Here is a 20,662-nt window from a genome sequence, read left to right on the forward strand (position 1 = left end):
TCCAGGGAAGGCAACTCCACTTCTCTCCAGGCGTTCTGAATTTAGTATGTAGGTCAGTTTCTTCCTCTGGTCCCAGAACTTCAGAGACAGGCATTTTCTGTCGACTCCACATTCATGGGAGATTTTTTGGCATGATACTATGATTGATATTGATTTGGACCTTCCGTGAATGTGAATCTCTACAACCCCTGTATGTTTTCTGTACAGGTAGAAAATGTTTCCCTGTCAAGTGGGTTTTTTGAGTATGTGCTTCAATTGTGCAACTTGTTTGGCAATTGTTTTGTAAAATAAATACATATCTGTGTCCCTTATTGTTTTGGTTCATGCTTTGGTAATACAAACAATTGGTGCACAAGACAGTTAATTTATTGAGTGCAAATGTGATTTATTGAAATTGTCGTCCTGTGGATAGATATTGCCATTCACATTTCCCTTCCTCTGTTTTTATATAGTGTTTGAATGATTCTTATGTAGGATGTCTTATTTCCTAAGGTAGTTCCACACTGGAATGATCATAAAAGCAGAGAAAATAGGTGTGTCATTTTCAACAAAACCTCCTGGTTTAAATCTACAGACACAAAAATACTGCCGATTGGTTAAATACGAAGAACATCCCGCCCTCGACAGCTTTGCCTGTCTATCATTGGTTGAAACGATTTGGGAGCTCGCGAGAGGAGGAGATCGGTCTCCAATGGTGACATGATGTAGCCGCAGCAAATGCTTCACTGCATGTAAGAAAAACAAATGCATCCACGGATTAAACATACTAGTACTAGCTATCTTTACTTTGATACCCATGTGTGCAAGCTTGCAGATTTGCTGCTGAGTGTATTTTCTTTTTGACGCGAACGTTACATTTGCAGTCAGTTCAATTTGGCTGTCACGGTCAACTAGCCAGCGAGCCCAGCTGCCTGAATTGACAATTAGCAAGACTCACGGTAGCCAGATAGGTCAGGTATCTTCAAACATTCAAGACAGCTGGCTAGCTAGCTAGCTAGCTCTCATGGTTTCCAGCTGCTCGCTTGTAGTCTTTATCAAAGGTGCTGTGACAGATGGGAAGCGAACATCAACATACCATAAGCTAACCGTCTAACGACGAAAGACAGGCAGCATTACCAGGCTACAGTTGTTGATCAAACTGCAATGCCAATGAAGAAAGAACAATCAAGACAATAATTTGCTTCTACAGTAAAGGCATCGTAGAAGGTGAGTGACGGCTTGATGATGTATTCGAAGTGAACGAGTTTGGTAGATTGCTAGCAACGTTGTTGACCACCTTTGTGTGGTTGTGCCTTGCTAGGTAAACGTTGCTATCCACCTTGTCAAACACAATCAATTGAAATTAGCAGTCAGCTACAGTAGCATTAGTTAGCCAGTTGCAGAAGTAGCCTACTACTTTGCATATGAGAACTTCTTGAGACGTTGTTAGCTAGTAGCTAGCGAACTAGACCAGCAATACGTTTATCAAATTTAAAGGAACTAGACAAATATAAGACACCTGAAATGTCTTGTGTGTGGCCAGCTATTCAGTTAGGAGTTTCTCCAGAGCAAGCTAGTTAGCCATCTACACTGAAGACTACAGTGCAAATATTTTGCGCAACGTGCCTTCGTTTTTTATCTGGCTGATTATATTAGGATGTTGGAGAATAACACAGGGTGGAAGTTTTGAAATGTCATGAAATGCATGCGTTCTAGCTTGCTAGCAACTGTACGGTAGTTTACCAAACGTTAGTTGACTAAATGTCTTGCTTTTTTCAAGGTATTTTACTTCAAATCTGTATATTTGAAGAAAACCAAACTGGCAGAAATGGATGAACAAAGTGTTGAGGTATGTGCACCTTAGCTTGTAGGTTTCTATTTGTGTATTAACCTTACAGTATGACTGAAAAGATTAACAACCATAACACACTCTCTGCAGAATGATTTCAAGCTTTTCTGATCTCAGGACCCATCAATGCTTACTCTGTTACTGGCCCCATGCCAGTTGCTTTAGACTGTGGGTTTTCTGTTCTAAATATAGCCTGCCCAACCAGGCAGACATTTAGATTTGTCCGTTGACCAGCTAGACTATAATGCGAATTGATTTGTGGGATTTTTGTACCCCTGCCGTGTGACCTTCGTGCTGGGATCTACCATGACAGTTTTATTAGTCATTCATTGGAGTCAACGTAGTCCAAAATCAATCATGTCCTTTTGGGAGGGGTTATGGAAACACACCCAAATAGTGCTACACATTTGAGTCAGATGTAATGGCAACAGTTGAAAACAACAGTGTACAGTTACTACATTCCTCATGCTTGTCAAGTTCAACATTGTTAATAAGCCTGCGATGTTAACAATGTCCCCCCCCACACCCTAATCTGGTAATAAAGCAACTCCTTGTTTTTTTTTCTGCTCAGAGTATCGCAGAGGTGTTTCGCTGTTTCATCTGCATGGAGAAGCTGAGGGATGCTCGCCTCTGCCCCCACTGCTCCAAACTCTGCTGCTTCAGCTGCATACGGGTGAGCCCGCCACCAGGGGGTGCCTGTGGCGCCCGCATGCAATCAGGCCAGCTCATTAGCCTACATCAGTACAGCTGGAGTAGCAAGGACACATCTACCCGAGTACACACACACACACACACACACAAAAAATAAATCTGTTTCTTCTACTAGAACAGCAAAGACCCTGTATATTCTCTGGTCAAGCAAAAACAAATATTAAACCACATATCAGCGCATATCATCTATGTACTGGTTGAAACAAAATGAAGTGTATCCAAATGCTGGAACATTTTAAGCACGTGTGAGTAAGCATAGTCTGATTTGTTATGGCCAGTTCTCATAATTTAGTATTGATGAACCTCTTTGTTGTCTGTTGACAGCGCTGGCTGACGGAGCAGAGAGCCCAGTGCCCACACTGTCGGTAAGCCCTGCCTCTACTGGAGCACTGCCTCTACTGGAGCACTGCCTCTACTGGAGCACTGCCTCTACTGGAGCACTGCCTCTACTGGAGCACTGCCTCTACTGGAGCACTGCCTCTACTGGAGCACTGCCTCTACTGGAGCACTGCCTATACTGGAGCCCTGCTCTGTATTCCTGTCCTGAATGCAGCACATCTCTTTGATGGCAGTGCCAAATGTACCTCTTTAAGATTCAGGGTGCAGAGCTCAACCTAAGGGATTATGTATTGATTTTTTTTTACAATTCACTGTGAGTACAGATCTAGTGCCAGTGCATACCAATTCTTTACTTAAAGAAGTTTAATGGAGTCCTTGTTGATACGGCCTTAAAAGGTATTATAGCTTTAGGAGATCTGTATCTTTCCTTGGGTAATTGTTTTGTTGGAACAAATGGATGTTTCCAACTGTTTCTTTTTCTTTCTTTTTTTATAGCCCCAGGATTTATCTGACATTGATGTTGTCTGGAGAGTTGTCATTCCTTGTTAAGGCTGATAAGATGTGTGTGTGTGTGTGTTTAGGGCGCCTCTGCAGCTGCGAGAGCTGGTGAACTGCCGCTGGGCAGAGGAGGTGACCCAGCAGTTGGACACCCTGCAGCTCTGCAACCTCTCCAAACACGAGGAGAACGACAAGGACAAGTAGGTCCTCCGCTCCCCCAGCTCCCCTGTCCCCCGGTGACCTGCACCCGCATTCATCATCACCCTGGCACATCCTCTCCCACTCCCCCCACCCTCCACTTTCCCCTTGTGTATCACGCGCTGGATCCACACCCTACATATACCCCCCTGTACCCAAAACACCTCTGTAACACTGCCTACACCCGGCTATATTTAGCCTGTACCTGCAGTACAAGGTAAAGGCAACCTAGGAGATTGTGTCCTTTCCCAGCTGCAACACTCTTAGCACCTAGCTAGCACATGGCAAGCTGCCTAGCCTTTGTATACATAAATAGGTTTCTAGATTTTATAAAAGGGTTCTCCGAAACCAGGTCCTCTGGTAACATATAACTCTAATTGTTCTGGATTGTGAGTCGGTTGTGTGTCGTCCGTGTGCTTGACCTCCCCAGGTGTGAGAACCACCATGAGAAGCTCAGCGTGTTCTGCTGGACCTGCAAGAAGTGCATCTGCCACCAGTGTGCCCTGTGGGGAGGCATGGTAGGTCCCTCAGAGAGAGAGAGGCCTGTTCTGGGCGGACGGACCTCACTGTGTCGACCTTGCTTGCTTTTGAAGTCTTCTGTCGGACATGCGGCCGTTACAGAAACCGCACACCAGGCCCAATGCGTTTATTTTTATTTTTTAAGGTTGATTGTAATATGGTTTTGTAAACCCCCATGTTGTCACCCACGTGCTCCTGTCCCGTGTCAGCATGGCGGCCACACCTTCAAGCCCCTGGCTGAGATCTACGAGCAGCACGTGACCAAGGTGAACGAGGAGGTGGCCAAGCTGCGCCGCCGTCTCATGGAGCTCATCAGCCTGGTGCAGGAAGTGGTAAGAACGCTGTCAGTCTTAAGAAAATGATTTACAATGACATGCAAGGGGGGTTTTTTCTATTAGGAGGTTGTTTGTTCAGTTAGACTACAAATGCATGGGGGGGGGAGAATTAATCCAAATTAATTTAACACTACTTCTCCACTAGATGGCATAAGAGGCTAAGACATTAGAAGTTGGGTGTTTGTTTGGAAAGAACATAACGGTCACGTATGCCTCTCAATCAAACTCCGATGGCGGTCGCTGTCCTTGACTCTCGTTTGGAATCCCAGGAGAGGAACGTGGAAGCGGTGAGGGGGGCGAAGGACGAGCGCGTGAGAGAGATCCGCAACGCTGTGGAGATGATGATCGCCCGCCTGGACAACCAGCTCAAGAACAAACTCATCACGCTCATGGGTGCGCCGCCGCCGCCGCCCCTGAGGCATGCATCAGGATGGGCCTGTGTCAAACGAACAGTGACTACATGTTTGTATATGTTTTGGGCCCACTCCAGGTCAGAAGACCTCCCTCACCCAAGAGACGGAGCTGCTGGAGTCTCTCTTGCAGGAAGTGGAGCACCAGGTACGCATCCTTGACCCCCAAAAAAGCACAATATTTTGTTTGTTTTTTCTTTTTTCGGGGGTTTGACACACTTAAAGGTTCACGCATGCAACGTCACTGACAGTAACGGTGTCAATCAGTATATCGGGGGTCATTAGACGTTTGCTGTTCCTGTACAAAAGCCACAGTAGATTTGCCACCAGTTCACAAACCCGCTTATTCTTGCAGGACATATTGAATTGTCCGTTGCTTTGCGGCGGCAGTTGTTTAGGCGGAGAGTGTGAAGTGAGTTGCCTTATTTCCGTGGCAGGCTAGCCACGCCAATCACAATGCACTATGGGTAGCCTTATGGGAAGGTGGCATGCACAGGCTCTTGAACAGCCTTTCTCAACCCTGGACCTCAGGGCCCACTGTCCTGCATGTTCTAGATGGTTCCCTGTTCCACACACCTGATTCAAATGAGTGGTCGTTATCGAGTGGTCGTTATCAGCTTGATAACGACCACTCATTTGAATCAGGTGTGTTGGAGCAGGGAAACATCTAGAACGTACAGGAGAGTGGGTCCTGAGGACCCGGGTTGAAGACCTGCTCTAAAGGGTGAAAAATGCAATTCAGGAGGTATAGGCAATATGGTGGAGGTTTAAAGGGTTTGTACTTGTCCTACTTTACCACAGTACAGCTGAGGTACAAGAGGCCACTTAAAATTGTTGAGCTGGTACCCTTTTCCCCCCCCGAGGACTCATTTAGAAGCTTGTATCAGAAGCAAACTTCCATATGACTGACTGGTGAATTGTGTCCAGAGTGAAGAAAATCAGGAGTGCATGGAGGGAGTGTGCAGAGGTTTTATGGAGTTTAAGTTATTGATTGACACAAGCTTGATAAGCCATGGTTTTCTGTTCTTAAATACATATTTTTAGTCTGGAAACGAGGGCAAAAGTATATTATCCTTTCAACTACCCAACTGTCAGTCTGCTGTTCCAATCCAGCCATCTCTCAGGGCTCGTTCACTCCAGGAAACCCCTCACTCCTACAGCCATCTCTTGATTCACTCTGGATTCCCCAAATTACAATTTTTGGAATACAGTTGAGATTGTGTGGACTGAATTCAGTTGTATATCTAGCTGATGAGACGGCTCAAGAGTAGAGGTGACTAAGTGTGTGTGTGTGTGTGTGGTTCTATAGTTGCGCTCCTGCAGCAAGAGTGAGCTGATCTCCAAGAGCCCAGAGATCCTGCTCATGTTTCAGCAGGTCCACCGCAAACCCATGCAGTCCTTTGTGACCACACCAGTGCCCCCAGACTTCACCAGGTACTGTACTAAACTCTACACCTATACCAAGGCCCAGGCACTAAACTCCTAGTCTATACAAAACTCACCATGTTAATTACGCCTAAATCTACATGAAACCATGAATCTATTCTCATAGCCCAAAGTCTATACTCTAATCCTGTACTTAACCTCAGATTTATATGAATCCACAGGTCTGTAACTTTAGATACTGGATGTACTAATCCGTAGTAACTGTACCTTACCCCAAACCTATACTAAACTCTGGTTCTGTACTCAACCCTAAGTCTATATTCAATCCTAGGACTATACTTAACCCAAAGTATAAGTATATAGTATAAGTAACCTTGTACCTAACCCTAGATCTGTTAACTAGTCTGGTTCAAATGAGGTCTGATGACTGACCTGACTCTATAGTCATCATGTAAATGAGAATCCTGCTTTTAATAAGTCTGAATATTTAATGTCATGTTTACATGTGACTCATACTGCAGACAGATATTTTTATTCATGTAATGGTTATTTGATGACATTGAGCTCTGTAATTATGGAAATGTCTCTCTCCACCCTTCCTCCTTCTGTCTCTCTCTCCTTCTCCCTCCCTCTCTTTCGGTCTCTCTCTCTCTGTCTGCAGTGAGCTGGTTCCTGCCTATGACTCGAGCACTTTTGTTCTGGCAAACTTCAGGTAAAGAATGTCATCGCTGTGACAATGCTGCTTGTCGAAGCCGCAGTATTCTAACCAATGGAAAACCCAGAGATGTACTTAATTTCTCTTAGAATGACTTGTCCTGTCTCTACACCAAACCTATCCTATATTCTCATTTCCTGCATAGCAATACAGAGTACACAGTTGTGTTTGGTTGCTCTTGATTTTGGGTTGCCAGGTCCAGCACCCTGATTAAGTGCTCACGCACTAGCTGCTAATTAGCGTGTGACTGATCATATATTAGCATCACTAGTAGAGCTGGGAGGTGATGCTTCCGTCAAGTCTGCCTGGGACACAGTGGTCCGTCGTAATGAACGGTTTCCCATGCATTCGGCCCTTTCACCGAGAATAAGTTAGACGCTTAATTGTGAAATGAGTAAGCAAGGTGTGTTGCGTCTTCTTTTGTGTGTGTGTGTGTGGACCCTAGCACCCTAAGACAGCGAGCAGACCCCGTGTACAGCCCCCCTCTGCAGATTTCAGGACTCTGTTGGAGGCTCAAGGTTTACCCGGTCAGTGCTACATCCGCTCTGGAAGGTCGAGGTTCTGCAATGCTCGACGTTACTCTGCTTTAAGATGTGTGAAAGATGTTTGATTTCCTTATTGATTCGTATTATTATCATTGATATATTTTTAAAACCTGGGTCTTTATGATTTGTTCTATCCCTATCCAGGACGGCAATGGTGTCGTACGTGGCAACTACTTATCCGTTTTCCTGGAGCTGTCTGCTGGACTTCCGGAAACATCCAAGTAAGTCCCTGCCGTCTTTTTCAAAAAGTCCCCCTCCCCTCCGCCCACAGGATGAGCCAGACTGACCGAATGTTGCGTGTCTTCTCCAGATACGAGTACCGCGTGGAGATGGTCCACCAGGCGTCCAGCGACCCCACCAAGAACATCATCCGGGAGTTTGCCTCGGACTTTGAGGTGGGCGAGTGCTGGGGCTACAACCGCTTCTTCCGCCTGGACCTGCTGGCCAGCGAGGGCTACCTCAACATGCAGACGGACACCCTGGTCCTCAGGTGGGCTTGCGGAGCGCTGGGTCCACCACCACACGGTTATGACCTTCAGAAAGTCCCGTTCGATTTGAATGCATCCATCCAACAATTGGAAACCCACTTTTCTCGTCTCGTCAGTTTTGCGGGTGCCCCTTTCAGAATTGAACCGTTGCCATCTTGAAATGTGCTCGAGTGCGTGTGCACTTCCAGTCCAGAACCCCTCTATTTAGCCATTTGTATCTGTACCGCGTGATGTCTGGACGGAGGGTGACCCAGAAACAAGGGGGAAGGTACTGTCATCCTGTGTGCTTGTGGAAGGTGACCTCGGCCGCGTGTTGTCCCTGTGCAGGTACCAGGTGCGCTCCCCGACCTTCTTCCAGAAGTGCAGAGACCAGTACTGGTACATCAGCCAGCTGGAGTCAGCCCAGACCAGCTCCATCCAGCAGATCAACAACCTCAAAGAGGTGGGGGGCTGATCTTAGCACAGGGGACAGAAACCAACCGCTTGTCTGCTACCAGTTTGTGTGACTCTGCTCGCTTCCGAGATTGCCAAGTGCATTGGCATGCATTTCTGTCCTGTTTTAGTCGTTGCTACTGTAATCGCTCAAAAGTACTTTTGAGGTCTGTTTAGAGTTCGACAGAGTTGAGGTTTTTGGGACTTTCGCGGGGCCTTTCAGGGCTCACGCTCTGCGTTTCATTCGGTCCCCAGAGGCTGGCCATCGAGCTGTTCCGCAGACAGAAGTCTCGCGGCTCGTCCCCTCCCGACTCGCACCTGGGCCCCTCGGCCTCGGAGAGAGACCAGCGCTCCGGGAAGAGCAGCCGGGCCGAGGACGGCAGCCCGACCTCCACCGTGGAGGCCAAGGAGGACGAGGAGGAGGAGGAGCGCACCCAGCACGATGACTCGAATGTAAGTTATCTGTTCTTGGTGTGCGTGTGTCCTTTGAGCAAGAGTGTCCACAATGAGATGTCTGCCTGTGTGAGAGAACAATTTCCTGTCTTTTAATGGGATTTACCTGTAAATTGGTTCGAAGCCTCCATTAGTGTCAAGACTGTGAATCTGTTCTCATTGTTTTTCATATCGGTGTCGGACTGGAATTGATGTCTTAGCAAAAACAACCCATCAAGAGACTACGGCCCGAGACCAAATTAGATTTCAGGAACACAGAAAAATCGTTCCAACTTTTCTCCCACTTGAAACCGTCACCATTGCTCCTATTCGAGTGCCGACCTCAGCACGCCTTACCGGAGAGGTGTGTCATGTAGACGGTGCCCGCGGGAGAATTGGAAGAAACCTCCTTCGTCAGCGTTTAAGTTTGGAACTAGATGTTGTTGTCTTGTGACAGGCGATGACTCAAGCTTCGGGAGGGGGGGAAGAGAGAGGGATGCTCCACAGGGGACGCAGTCTTTTTTTCCATCAACGTTGCATTTTTTTCATTCCAGCGTCGGTTGGTTTATTGAACGTCGCGCCGATATCCTCGCATGTCCTTTTCCCACTGAGGTCAGCTGAGGTCCATCTCTGCCCACGGAGCAGTTTGAATGGGAACGTTGTGGTCAGGGCCTGTGTGGATGCTCGGTCATGAACGTGGTGTGTTGAGGTTGGGTCACGAACGTGGCGTGTTGAGGTTGGGTCACGAACGTGGCGTGTTGAGGTTGGGTCACTAACGTGGCGTGTTGAGGTTGGGTCACTAACGTGGTGTGCTGGGGTGTGTTCAGGACCTGTCTGACGGGGATCTAGAGGTGGACTGCCTGACCGGAGACGAGGAGGTGAACCCTCTGGACGGCAGCAGCACCTCAGGCAGCTCCACGGCAACCAGCAACACTGAGGAGAACGACATCGACGAGGAGACCATGTGAGTGAAACACTGACATAAAAAATAAATAAAATAAAAATCCTTCCAGAACAGGAAAGAACAGGGTTCGTGTAGGCTGCCTGTGGAAGAAGTTATGCCTCATGCACTTTTACATTATTTAGGGATAAGGAGTCTCTGGGAGACTGTCTGGTCCTTTCTGACGGAGGAAAGCCGTCGTCTTTCCTTTCATCTACACTAATCATTCGAAAGCAGCTCGTTTACCTTTTGTCAAGATGGTTGACAAGGAAAGGTCTGGAGAAATAGATCTGCTTTGATGTGAGTCGTGTAGCCGGCGGAGCGTTGCGTTCGGAGACTCACAGCCTCCCCGTGTTTGGTGATGTTGTCGGCACAATCTCTCTTTCTCTCTCTTTCTATCTTTCTCTCTATCTCTTTCTCTTTCTCTGTTTCTCTCTCTCTCTCTCTCCACCCCCTCACAGTCAGCTCACACCAGATGAGGCGGCCATGAGTCATCATGAATCCTGGCTGCCCGTCTCTGCCTTGCCTGTCTGTCTACCCTGCCTGCCTGTCTGTCTACCCTCCCTCTCTGCGTGCCTGTCTGTCTACCCTCCCTCTCTGCGTGCCTGTCTGTCTACCCTCCCTCTCTGCGTGCCTGTCTGTCTACCCTCCCTCTCTGCGTGCCTGTCTGTCTACCCTCCCTCTCTGCGTGCCTGTCTGTCTACCCTCCCTCTCTGCGTGCCTGTCTGTCTACCCTCCCTCTCTGCCTGCCTGTTATACCAAACATGAGGCCTCTTTCTCTGCTCTCCTGGCCCTCATACGTACTAGCCGGCAAGAACATGCACACACTCATTCTTCCACATTAGGCAAATACAGTATATATATATGCACATAGACGGGACAGAAATACAGTCTTTTTTTAATCTTATTTTTTTGTTAAATCCAGGCCTCTCTGAAATGCTCTAAATCATGTCGGTTCACAACGTATGCTTTTAGCAAGTAATCTGTCCAGGCCCCGTGGGGTAAGACCACAGTCACCCCCCCCCCCCACTGATCCACCCACAAGGAACATCCCCATCCTCCCTCCTCTCAACGAAATGCCGGAAGGGCTTTTTTTTCTCTCTTTTTTTTTTTCCCCCTCTTTCTTTCTCTTCCCTCGTTTCCTTCCCTCGCCTTTTGACAGATGCTCCCAGATGCGTTGATCTGCCGTTTGTCGCTCTATAAATACTAGGGCTGCGCTCAGACGGGAGAAGGGGCACAGCTGGAGGTCTGAGTCATCCGGCTTCCGAGGCCGAGACGATGGCTCCGCCGCTGCTCGGCTGCCCCGCCCCTCCTCGTGTCGTGTCTCCTTCTCCCTCCGGGGTAGCCGAGGAATGTACAACACACACACACACACACACATACTTGGGCTGTGCCCACACACACACACACACACATACTGGTACAGACTAACTGACATACTCGCATGTATAAACATTTAGTCTTTCCCAGTATCCATATTGAAAAAGGGTGTGTGTGCGTTGTGAGGGAGAACAGGCTGAAGGCTCTTTTAGGGTGTGTGTGTGTGTGTATGCTTGGACCCACTGCCTTAATGCAGTGTCCATTTCATCACAAGAGTGGTGGATGCGGGAAACTTGCCGTGTAATCGCCGGGAGTTTATCGGTCAGATAAAGCGTTTCAGGGGCCGTGTTTCTATACGCGCGTGTTTGGAGGGGGTGCCTGGCGGATGTTGATTCACTTTGGCGCGCTGCTCCTTAGTTCCAGGCAGGTCAGTCAGTGTTGTTGTAACTCTGGCAGTTAGACACGGGATGCCGAATTTTCAGTTTGAATCCTGTTTTGAATGTCAGTGGAAGCAGGAATGGCCCTCAGAAGTGGCCATCGCCCTGGTAATAACTATCGTAAACCTGTTCTGTGAGGATGCCGTGTGACTGTCTTCCTGTTGCTCAAACGCCCTCGGTGTCCGTGACTGGGAGCACTCAGCGCTGTGTTCTGTCCCGTCAGGTCTGGGGAGAACGATGTGGAGTTCAGTGGGAACCTGGAGATGGAGGAAGGAGAGCTGCCGGACGACGTGGCCGGAGCAACAGGTCACCCCCTCTCCCTGGCTCTGGCTCTCTCTCCCTGGCTCTGGCTCTCTTTCACTGGCTCTCTTTATTTCTCTCTCTCCTTCTCTCTCTTACCTTCTCTCCCTCCCTTTCCCTCTCTCTCTCACTCTCACAGCTATCTTGGACGCTTTTCTTCTTGCTGCCTTTTTCGTTCCTTCGCTCTTTCCTCTCCCCCTCATTTATGACATCTTCGTGTGTGTATTCGGGGTTAAAAAAAAAGGATGAGTCATCGGTGCTACAAGGCTGATGTGGAATGTCAAAGCAGTTTGTGTGTACTGCATTTTAGGTTCGAAAGGTGCTAGGATTGGAGGGTTTAATCCTTGCCAAAGGAGAGGGCAGAGCTTCCTGCATAACTCGGCTGTCCCCCTAGCATGCATGAAGGGAACGCACCTCATTGCGACCCCCTGCTGTGCTGGAATCAAGCAGCATGTTATTATCCACCTTTTGTTGAAAATCGAAATTTCCCATAATTAAAATTGTCAGCGACGATGCAAAAACAAGCAAATTATAGAGGCGTCGAGTTAATGTTCAATTCACTCGATTTCTCTCAGTAGCAGGGTATTTTAGGGCAGTTTCTGAACTTAAACATCACCCGTCGCTATGTGCGTGGTCGGCCCGCCCACGTTGTGATGCAAAAACGCTACATTCCTGCATAGCGGCGCGAGTGCGTCACATTCGACACGGATGAACAATGGCGTCAAACGGTTAGATATTAAAAGCGGCAAATCCATTATTCCAAGTTGGAGGCCTGATAGTGGTGAGATGGGGGGGGGGGAGGTTATTCATATTCAAATTTATTCATTAAACATTGGCTGCAAAGTGGATTATCATGGCAGCCATTACGCCGTCTATCTCAAACAGATTCCCCCCCACCACCACCCCTTTAATCTGGCCTCTATTCAGCCCCTCATTGTATGCTGACTTGAATGATTTTTCGGCCCGCTCTCTCTACGCACAAGCTTGGCTAATACCTTCCCCTGAAGTGACGAGAGACTTAATCTTGGTGAGCGTTGTCAGTCTCCATCCCGCTGGGCTACAGATGGAGCTATATATATATATATATATATACTTAACGCAGTGTAACTGGACCGTTTAGAGGGTAAACTCAACCTGAAACGCATGTCGACCACCACCAGTTGTCTGAACCTCAGAATTTGACTTTTTACAACTTTATTGATTAACCTGATAAATTGGTCTCAAGACATGCACTTGGGCGTCAGCCACTCTCCATTCATTTCAAAACGAACTTGAGGACTGAGATGCCTCGGCCTCAATATGTACAATTTTGTGACTGAACACCCCCCTCCTCCCTCCCTCCTTCCCCCCCCCCACCCCCCCCAGGAGGCTCCAACCCCAGCGGGCGCTCCCAGAGGCGGGGTGGTGGAGGCCTGTCCTCGTCCCAGGGGGGCAGCAGCCTGATGGAGATCGACCCGGTCATCCTCATCCAGCTGCTGGACCTGAAGGAGCGCAGCAGTGTGGAGTCCCTGTGGGGGCTGCAGCCCCGACCCCCCGCCTCGCTGCTGCACAGCCAAGGTACCCAGACCCCCAGCCCAGCCCCTAAGTACCCAGCCCACCCTGCCTCCCACAACCCCCAGACACGAGGGGATTGAAGTAGGCCTTTCGTGTAACACGCTGATCTGCTCCTCAGATGGAGAGATGGAAGAGAAACCATGACCCTCTGTTTTATCCCTCTCTCGCTCTCAGTCCAAGCCCACTCCAGGAAGGAGAGGGAGCGACGGCCTCAGGCTGTGCGGAGGTCCACCCCCGACTCCGGGGTTCTGATCCGCCTCAAGGCCCAGATGGCGGAGGTCCGCAGCAAGATGTCGGACGTCAAGTGTCAGCTGGAGGCGCGCGGGGCTGGGGAGGCCCGGGCCGGGCCCTCGGGGGCCGCGGGGGTGGAGCAGGGCCCCTCCCACCACATGGACTCAGAGCTGGGAAGCTGCCGGAAGCCCACTGAGCTGGACCTTCTGGGGAAAGTTGCTGGGGCTTCGAGGCACTGTCGCTCTGGTGAGGAGCTAGCTGAGCACACACACGCACACACTAACATGAATCACGCACTACTCCGCAGACTTACTGTTTTAAGAACTGCTCGAGAGATGCCCGTTCCATCGACCTTCGCCACCGCTAGTGACGCTCATGCTAACATTGCACGTGTGTGTTTGCGTCAGGAGGGAAGAAGTCCCCCAATCTGGAGGGGGCTGTGTCGAGCGGCACCCTGGTCCTGAGGAGGAACATGGAGGGGGGGGAGAAGGAGCTGAGGGGAAGCGCGGGCGGCGATTCAGCGAGCGAACACAGCCTCTGTCCACGGGACAACCCTGTTGGAGCTGAAGGTCAGTAGACTACTAGATCTGGGGGGACCACTGATTGATCAGTGTCAGGGGATGGAACTTTCTCCAACATCTGCATCAGTCAAACTTAACTCGACGTCCAAAACGATAGGTCATAACCTACTTCAAAATTCTGTTTCTTCCATTTACTTAAAGTGATTTGTCATTCAAAACGAATGTCGGGCAACCTTAAGATGTACTAGCGTTGTGTGTGTGTGTATCCCAGGAGCCCTGAAGCCCTGCAGCGTGCACAGCTCCCCCCCCTCCCTCTGCAGCTCCTCAGACAAGCCCAGCAGCCCCAAGCAGGAGGAGCCGCACCCGTACGGGGCCGTGGGGCCCGACCTCTACAGCCTGGGGGGCCTCAACGGCCTCTCCACCGCCTCCAAGACCCGCAGGACCCAGCGGGCCTCGGGGTAAACACCCAGCATCACTCTGTAAACGGGGGGGCTTTGAAGCAGCAGAATTGTCCAATGATCAATGGTCTACAGCGGCGCATTTTGTTGGGGCTACAGTCGATGAATTTACTACGCAAAAACTGCTACATTGGTTCTAGTCCAACAACCTTAAAGCAGGAACGAAAAAGGAAATGTTTGGACGGTGACTCGTTATAAAGCTCCAAATTTGCCTGATCAAGAAAACCGTTGATATACGCCAAAGTCACTTGCCAAAGCCTCTGCAAATTAGTAGGCTAATGTCTTCTGTTGGGCGTCCTAATTGTTTTGGGTTCTGTGATTTACTTCAGGTTGCCAAGCAACCTTGGCTGGGCCATGAAAGATTGAGATGAGTAGAAACAGAGTTGAGACAGCCTCTGTGGTAAAGCTCAGTTGCATTAGTGTGGTACCGATGCCCAGTTTTTCATTATATGCGCCCCAGTGGACTAGCAGAGAGATCTGAAAGGAAGCACAGCAGTGGTTTCCATATATATATATATATATATATATATATATATATATATATATATATATATATATATATATATATATATGCGCATATGCATCCCTCCTGTAACCCGCAAGCACCTCCTATCGACTGAGCTGTTGCAGACTCATCTTCCAGCCGCGTATCCGCTCAGGAGATGGTCCGTGTGAGCTCGGCCTCCCTGTAGTGAGGTCTTCTGGGGTCATGTGACCATTTTGAAGGGGTTGTTGTGAAAGACTCTGACAGTTGGGGAACTGTGAGCTCGTCCATTGACACTCCCCCCCTCCCCTCTCTCTCGCTCTCCCTCCCCCTCTCCCTCTCTCTCTTCCCTCGTCTGTGTCCCTAGGGCGGGCGTGCTGACAGACAGCTCCCTGGACTGTGACCTGGAGGACGCGGGCGAGATCCTCCACCAGTCCCTGCTGTCCCTGACCGAGGGGTCCTCGTCACGCGCCGACGAAGGTGAGGCCTCACCCCCCCCCCCCCCCCCCCTCGCCACAGTCCTCCCTCTGTTCCTGCAGTGCCAGATGCGTGGAGATGTTGGCACCAAGCATGGCCGATCCCTTTTGTCTTCCATCCCCTAATTGCACATACCTGCAGTAGGCCATTAGTTGATTGAGTTGGCTATAAACGGCGCTCTTTGCCTCGGGCAGTGATTATGTCGCGCGCTTATCAGGCTTCATCACTCATATTGCTTTTCCCTAAACCGAGCGCTGCCCACTTCACACGAGAAGGTGGGTGACGCGTCGCTTTGTTCCCAGCCTCCAACTCGAGATCTACTTGCACTGTGGGGGGTCCTGCTCTGCACCTGTCTCCCCTTCTCTGTTTCCACCTGCCTCGCAGCCCCCTCACTGGACCGCTTCCTGCCATTGAATTGCCTCTTATTAGTTTGCTACTGTTCGCCTCAAGAACTTTTCGAGTACTTTTTTTTGTGTGTTGTTTGTTCCCCTCTTTCTCTACCTCCTAATGCCTTTTGTTCCTTTCACGGTCCCCCCCCCCCGGTCAGGTCACGTGGGCCAGAAGCCAGCCCTCCACCTGCTGCCGGGCATGAGCAGCGACAGCGAGCTCGACTGCGACACGGAGAACGAGGACGAGGCGGTGGCCCTGGAGGCCGGGGACTGTCGCTACGACGCCAGCACCATGCCCTGCCCAGGTGACGCTCCGCGACACCTCCCTATGGCACATGCGTCCACACTGATTTCACCCCTTTTTGGTGTCGAAAAAGTCACACAAAAAAAATGTTAAGCGATGATGCCGACAAGCGTTCGTGTGTTCCTGTTGCCCACCAGAGCTTTTGGGATTTGGAATGGAAGCAAAAAATGATTTGATATTAATTGTTTTAAAGAGCCTCTTTCACTGAAGTAGCCGCTCTCTTCCTCCCAGGGGACCAGCTAATCTGCGAAGACCTCAACTTCCTGTCGGGAGAGAACACAGAGAGGTGATTCGTCCCCTCCAACATGGCAACCCCCACAGCCTTGTCTTGACCAATCACAGCAATATGGTGTCACCAATGCCGTGTACATAGCTAATACTACGATACACAAGTGCACCTGTATAGATTTGCATGTATTCATACTAGGAACGGGCTAGCATCGTATCCCATAATTCCACAGAACGATACAACCGCAAGAATTCGAAATATATTTGTTCGCTTGAAGGAGTCTCAAATCTCATGCTCTGTGTGTCTGTAAGTGTGACGTTTTAAGTTTGTTGTAGGAGGAGCGACGGGAGACATTTGCCAGATCTCACTCTCTATAATTAAGGCTATCCTTACTCCTGAGGCAAGCATACACATGGCATGCAACTAACATCACCCCAGTCAGCAACTCCATTCTTGGACTGGTCCTTGGGGCAGCTCAAGTGAGGCTTAGTGTGAAAGACCCTTGAAAAGGTCTCTACCTCCAAAGCAGTCTGCATGAGCTCCCTTGCCTTCTTGATTCAATAAGGTGCTATTGATGTATGTTTGGAGGGGCGAGAGACTTGTGCCAGGGGCTGTAATACCCGCTCTCTCCTGGTAAACTGTGTGGGAACACCTCTCTGCTCTCTGAAAAGCTCTGAAAGCTTCTATTCTGGTCCACCGTCTTCTTGTCCGCTTTGTTCGAAACCAGACTGTTTGGTTCGAACAGGTAAAGCAAGCGGTGAGATATCGGAGGGAAAATGGCATAAAGGGTCCATTTGGGCTGCGGTTTCCCAGCCCCACCCCCACCCCCCCCCCCTCTCACACACACACCCGAACCCCTTAACGTACAATTTGCAAGGCTTGGTGCTATTGCTGTTCTCTCTGGCGGACTCCAGTGATCTACCTGCAGTTGATATTGGTGATTGCAGTTTTGCAGTCCAAGGTTATAACACCAGCATGATCTTCAGACTGTTGAAGGATTCATATAATATTATTGCAACTGTCCGGATGCAGAAGTTGATGGCTTGGTTTATCTAAACTTGCTTGAATCACCACACTTTGTGTATTAGCTTGTCTTGTATTCCATCGCGGCACATGGTCATTATAAGGATATATTTCTGGGGTTTTTGTGCGTTTCGTTGCAGTGTGTGCGATGAAGTTTATTGGTATGTGTAGGCCAAGAGTGGAGTTTTTCTTTGAGATATGTTAACCTTTTATGGACATTGGGAAAAGTGTATACTCGGCATGGACAACACTGACTTGAATACCAATGTGTTCATGGTCCAGTAGGTAAGAGTTTTAGAACTTAAGAATTGGTCTATTTAGAACCTTCTGCTCGATTCCATTCCATTTCGATTCTGTTGAATTGCATTTGTCTTTCAGCGTCTTAAATTCTCTGAATGACCGTCTCCAGATCCATCTGGGCCATTAGTCCACATCATTAATGGGTCTCATCTGATAATAAGGATCAGACCAACAGAGGGGGCTATTCGCACCTAGGAATGTCACTTTGCGCGCTTTGATAATGTACCACTTGATTCCATTTCTATATGTTTCTACCTTTTTCTATGCGACACCCCGCCACCACTAAGCATCTAGACTCCGGCAGGGCGATGAGTAATACGACCCCAATGTGCAGCAGGTCGTCTGGTGGCTCTGTGAAACGCTAAGATCGTCGCCCCCATAATCAGCGGACGTTGCCTGACACGCGTGCAGCGACGCCGTCGCCAAACGTTCCCCGACTTCCCCTCGTGTCAGTGAGCCGCACGCGCTGAGGTCAAAGGCCACGAGAAAAGCAAGTCTGGAGGGGAAAAAAATCATAGTTTACACTGTAAATATATTGATACGCGATCTGGGAAATACTTATTTGGCCAATGGGTCAATAGCTTCACAGGAACATGTACGAGTAGAGCGTTCTGTTGTTCTGAAACGCCGCATGCCTCCGACGCTGTGACAGGAGGACTGGTCGCCATGGTGACCCCTGCTCTGTCCTTGAAAGGATGTCTGTGTATATATGACTTGTACTCATATGTCTTGGTGTATGCATATTGCTGTGTTCAGAATGTCTGTTGACTATGCACATTTCTGTTACTGCTGTGTGTGTGTGTGTGTAGTTGCAGGAAAGCACTGGAAGACTTAACCTAGAAGTCTGTAAATGTTGGTTCTAGTTTTAATAGATTAAGATTTTGTTTTGGATTGGGAGAGTGTGATGCAGAGTGACTTTTATTTGGTATGTATATTTAGAAACTAACAGAGAATGTGGCACACATAAATAAACTATTTTATGGTTTCTTGGAACTGAACATGTCTATTTCATAAATTAATTTCAATGTACTGTACGATGGTCTTTACCCATCATGCCTTCTCAACGATCACTAATCAAAGACTGGGTAGCAACCTTACCTGATTGGTTGTGTGGTAAGGCTGGTGAGGTATGTGAGGGGGGCGGGGGCTTCTCTGTGGCAGGTTGGCACGCCACGACGGCCAGCTCAGCAGAGATTATGTGGGTGAGTAAACGTTGGCTGGGCCAGCGTCCTGGCTGCATCCGTTTCCGAGAGCGACCATGCCAGGAAGGCCGGCTTCGTCTGGCCGGGCGGGAGAGGGAGGGCGGGTTGCATATTCATCTGCAGCCCATCAAGCCCCATAGGAATCGGCCTGACTTCATCCGCCATGACTTAGCGCAGAGACCCACTGTCTAGCAGCTAGCTCCACTTTCCATGATTGTCCTCCCGTGGGGGGGAGAGAGAGATATTTACAGTATAGTTTGGAGAAGCTTTATGGTTGATTCACTTAATGAGTCAGTCCATTAAGAGGCATCAGTATGCATCTCTGCCCCACTTTTTGTAGTTGAACACCTGCTACCAGTTATCATTTTCTCTTTTTAATGAACTTGTCTGTTTTAATTCATTCAGGGAACAACTCTCCCCCGAACACGCCATTTTGGATCATTAGATGAGTCGACGTTACCTTTTTTTATTTTACTTACTTTACATTTTAATTCACAAGGTTTATTCCAGTACACAACCGAGTACACCTGTTACTGCAACGGGAGTACTGTACTACATCAGGCATGACGACACACTGGGTTTGTGTATCGGTTGTGGTTTGAGTTAAATTCCCTTTCTCATGAGACTAGTCACAAACCATTACTCGTAGTTTGTTTAAGGTCATCGCAACAGCCTGACATCAGATGTCGACTCGTCAGAAGGCAGCGCGAGTACAGGTACTAACAAGCGCGGAGTGGGCTTGCTGATGATTACCTATTTACATAATTTAAATTTATATTTTGTCATTCTATTTTTTCGAAATGAGTTTTCTGGGAATTCAATTAGTGAACTAGGTTTTGGTGTGTTCACACATCGTTACTCTGTTTTGAATAGCTGATAGTACACACTGAACTTTCCTAGTTATCCCCCCCCCCCCCCCGTTTAGAATGTCCCATTTAACAGTCTACTATCTATGCAAAGTTTATAGTTTACAGATGGTTATGGTTTGACTGTTTAGAGAGAGATTGTTTAAGTTTAGGATTAATAGATTGACAATCCTGATCCACTGTTGGTATGTTGCCCAGCCCATCACAGGGGAGACCAAGTCAACCAGTCAGACCAGCCTCCCATCCCAGGGTCGACCAGTCAGACCGGCCTCCCAGCCCAGGGTCGACCAGTCAGACCAGCCTCCCAGCCCAGGGTCGACCAGTCAGACCAGCCTCCCAGCCCAGGGTCGACCAGTCAGACCAGCCTCCCAGCCCAGGGTCGACCAGTCAGACCGGCCTCCCAGCCCAGGGTCGACCAGTCAGACCGGCCTCCCAGCCCAGGGTCGACCAGTCAGACCGGCCTCCCAGCCCAGGGTCGACCGGTCAGACCGGCCTCCCAGCCCAGGGTCGACCAGTCAGACCAGCCTCCCAGCCCAGGGTCGACCAGCCTCCCAGCACAGGGTCGACCAGCCTCCCATCCCAGGGTCGACCAGCCTCCCAGCACAGGGTCGACCAGTCAGACCAGCCTCCCATCCCAGGGTCGACCAGTCAGACCAGCCTCCCATCCCAGGGTCGACCAGTCAGACCAGCCTCCCAGCCCGGGGTCGACCAGTCAGACCGGCACCACGCCAGACACACAAACCAGGTCAGTACAGAACTACAACCACCTGACTGCTGGGTACTTCCATTTA

General features: G+C 49.2%; 1 protein-coding gene across 3 annotated transcripts; it reads left to right on the plus strand.

Annotated features, from left to right (window-relative positions):
* The first annotated feature begins 649 nt into the window (after positions 1–649).
* trim37 (tripartite motif containing 37) lies at positions 650–18,796 on the plus strand. 3 transcript variants are annotated; one of them, XM_062485350.1, is made up of 26 exons: positions 650–1,206; positions 1,760–1,828; positions 2,400–2,501; positions 2,864–2,904; positions 3,460–3,576; positions 4,005–4,092; positions 4,303–4,425; positions 4,698–4,821; positions 4,919–4,986; positions 5,194–5,250; positions 6,148–6,272; positions 6,886–6,936; positions 7,385–7,466; positions 7,629–7,705; positions 7,795–7,974; positions 8,300–8,414; positions 8,660–8,857; positions 9,664–9,800; positions 11,757–11,839; positions 13,199–13,390; positions 13,562–13,864; positions 14,026–14,187; positions 14,411–14,597; positions 15,449–15,561; positions 16,106–16,252; positions 16,483–18,796. In XM_062485350.1, exons 2-26 carry the CDS (start codon positions 1,808–1,810, stop codon positions 16,539–16,541), a joined length of 2,952 nt encoding a protein of 983 aa, XP_062341334.1. In that variant the 5' UTR covers positions 650–1,206; positions 1,760–1,807; the 3' UTR covers positions 16,542–18,796. The 3 variants fall into 3 exon arrangements, with proteins under 3 accessions (XP_062341334.1, XP_062341337.1, XP_062341336.1); XM_062485352.1 differs by having other exon boundaries at positions 689–731; XM_062485353.1 differs by lacking the exon at positions 5,194–5,250.
* The last annotated feature ends 1,866 nt before the right edge of the window (positions 18,797–20,662 follow it).

The sequence above is a fragment of the Osmerus eperlanus genome, chromosome 19, assembly GCF_963692335.1.
Source record: "Osmerus eperlanus chromosome 19, fOsmEpe2.1, whole genome shotgun sequence".
In the NCBI taxonomy this organism is placed as follows: domain Eukaryota; kingdom Metazoa; phylum Chordata; class Actinopteri; order Osmeriformes; family Osmeridae; genus Osmerus; species Osmerus eperlanus.

Bases quoted from the DNA above. Each gene is read 5' to 3' on its own strand.
- trim37 (XM_062485350.1), top strand. From the start codon at position 1,808: ATGGATGAACAAAGTGTTGAG. The intron at 7,467-7,628 runs GTCAGTGCTACA...ATCCCTATCCAG, and splicing joins GGAGGCTCAAGGTTTACCCG to GACGGCAATGGTGTCGTACG. The intron at 8,415-8,659 runs GTGGGGGGCTGA...TTCGGTCCCCAG, and splicing joins AGATCAACAACCTCAAAGAG to AGGCTGGCCATCGAGCTGTT.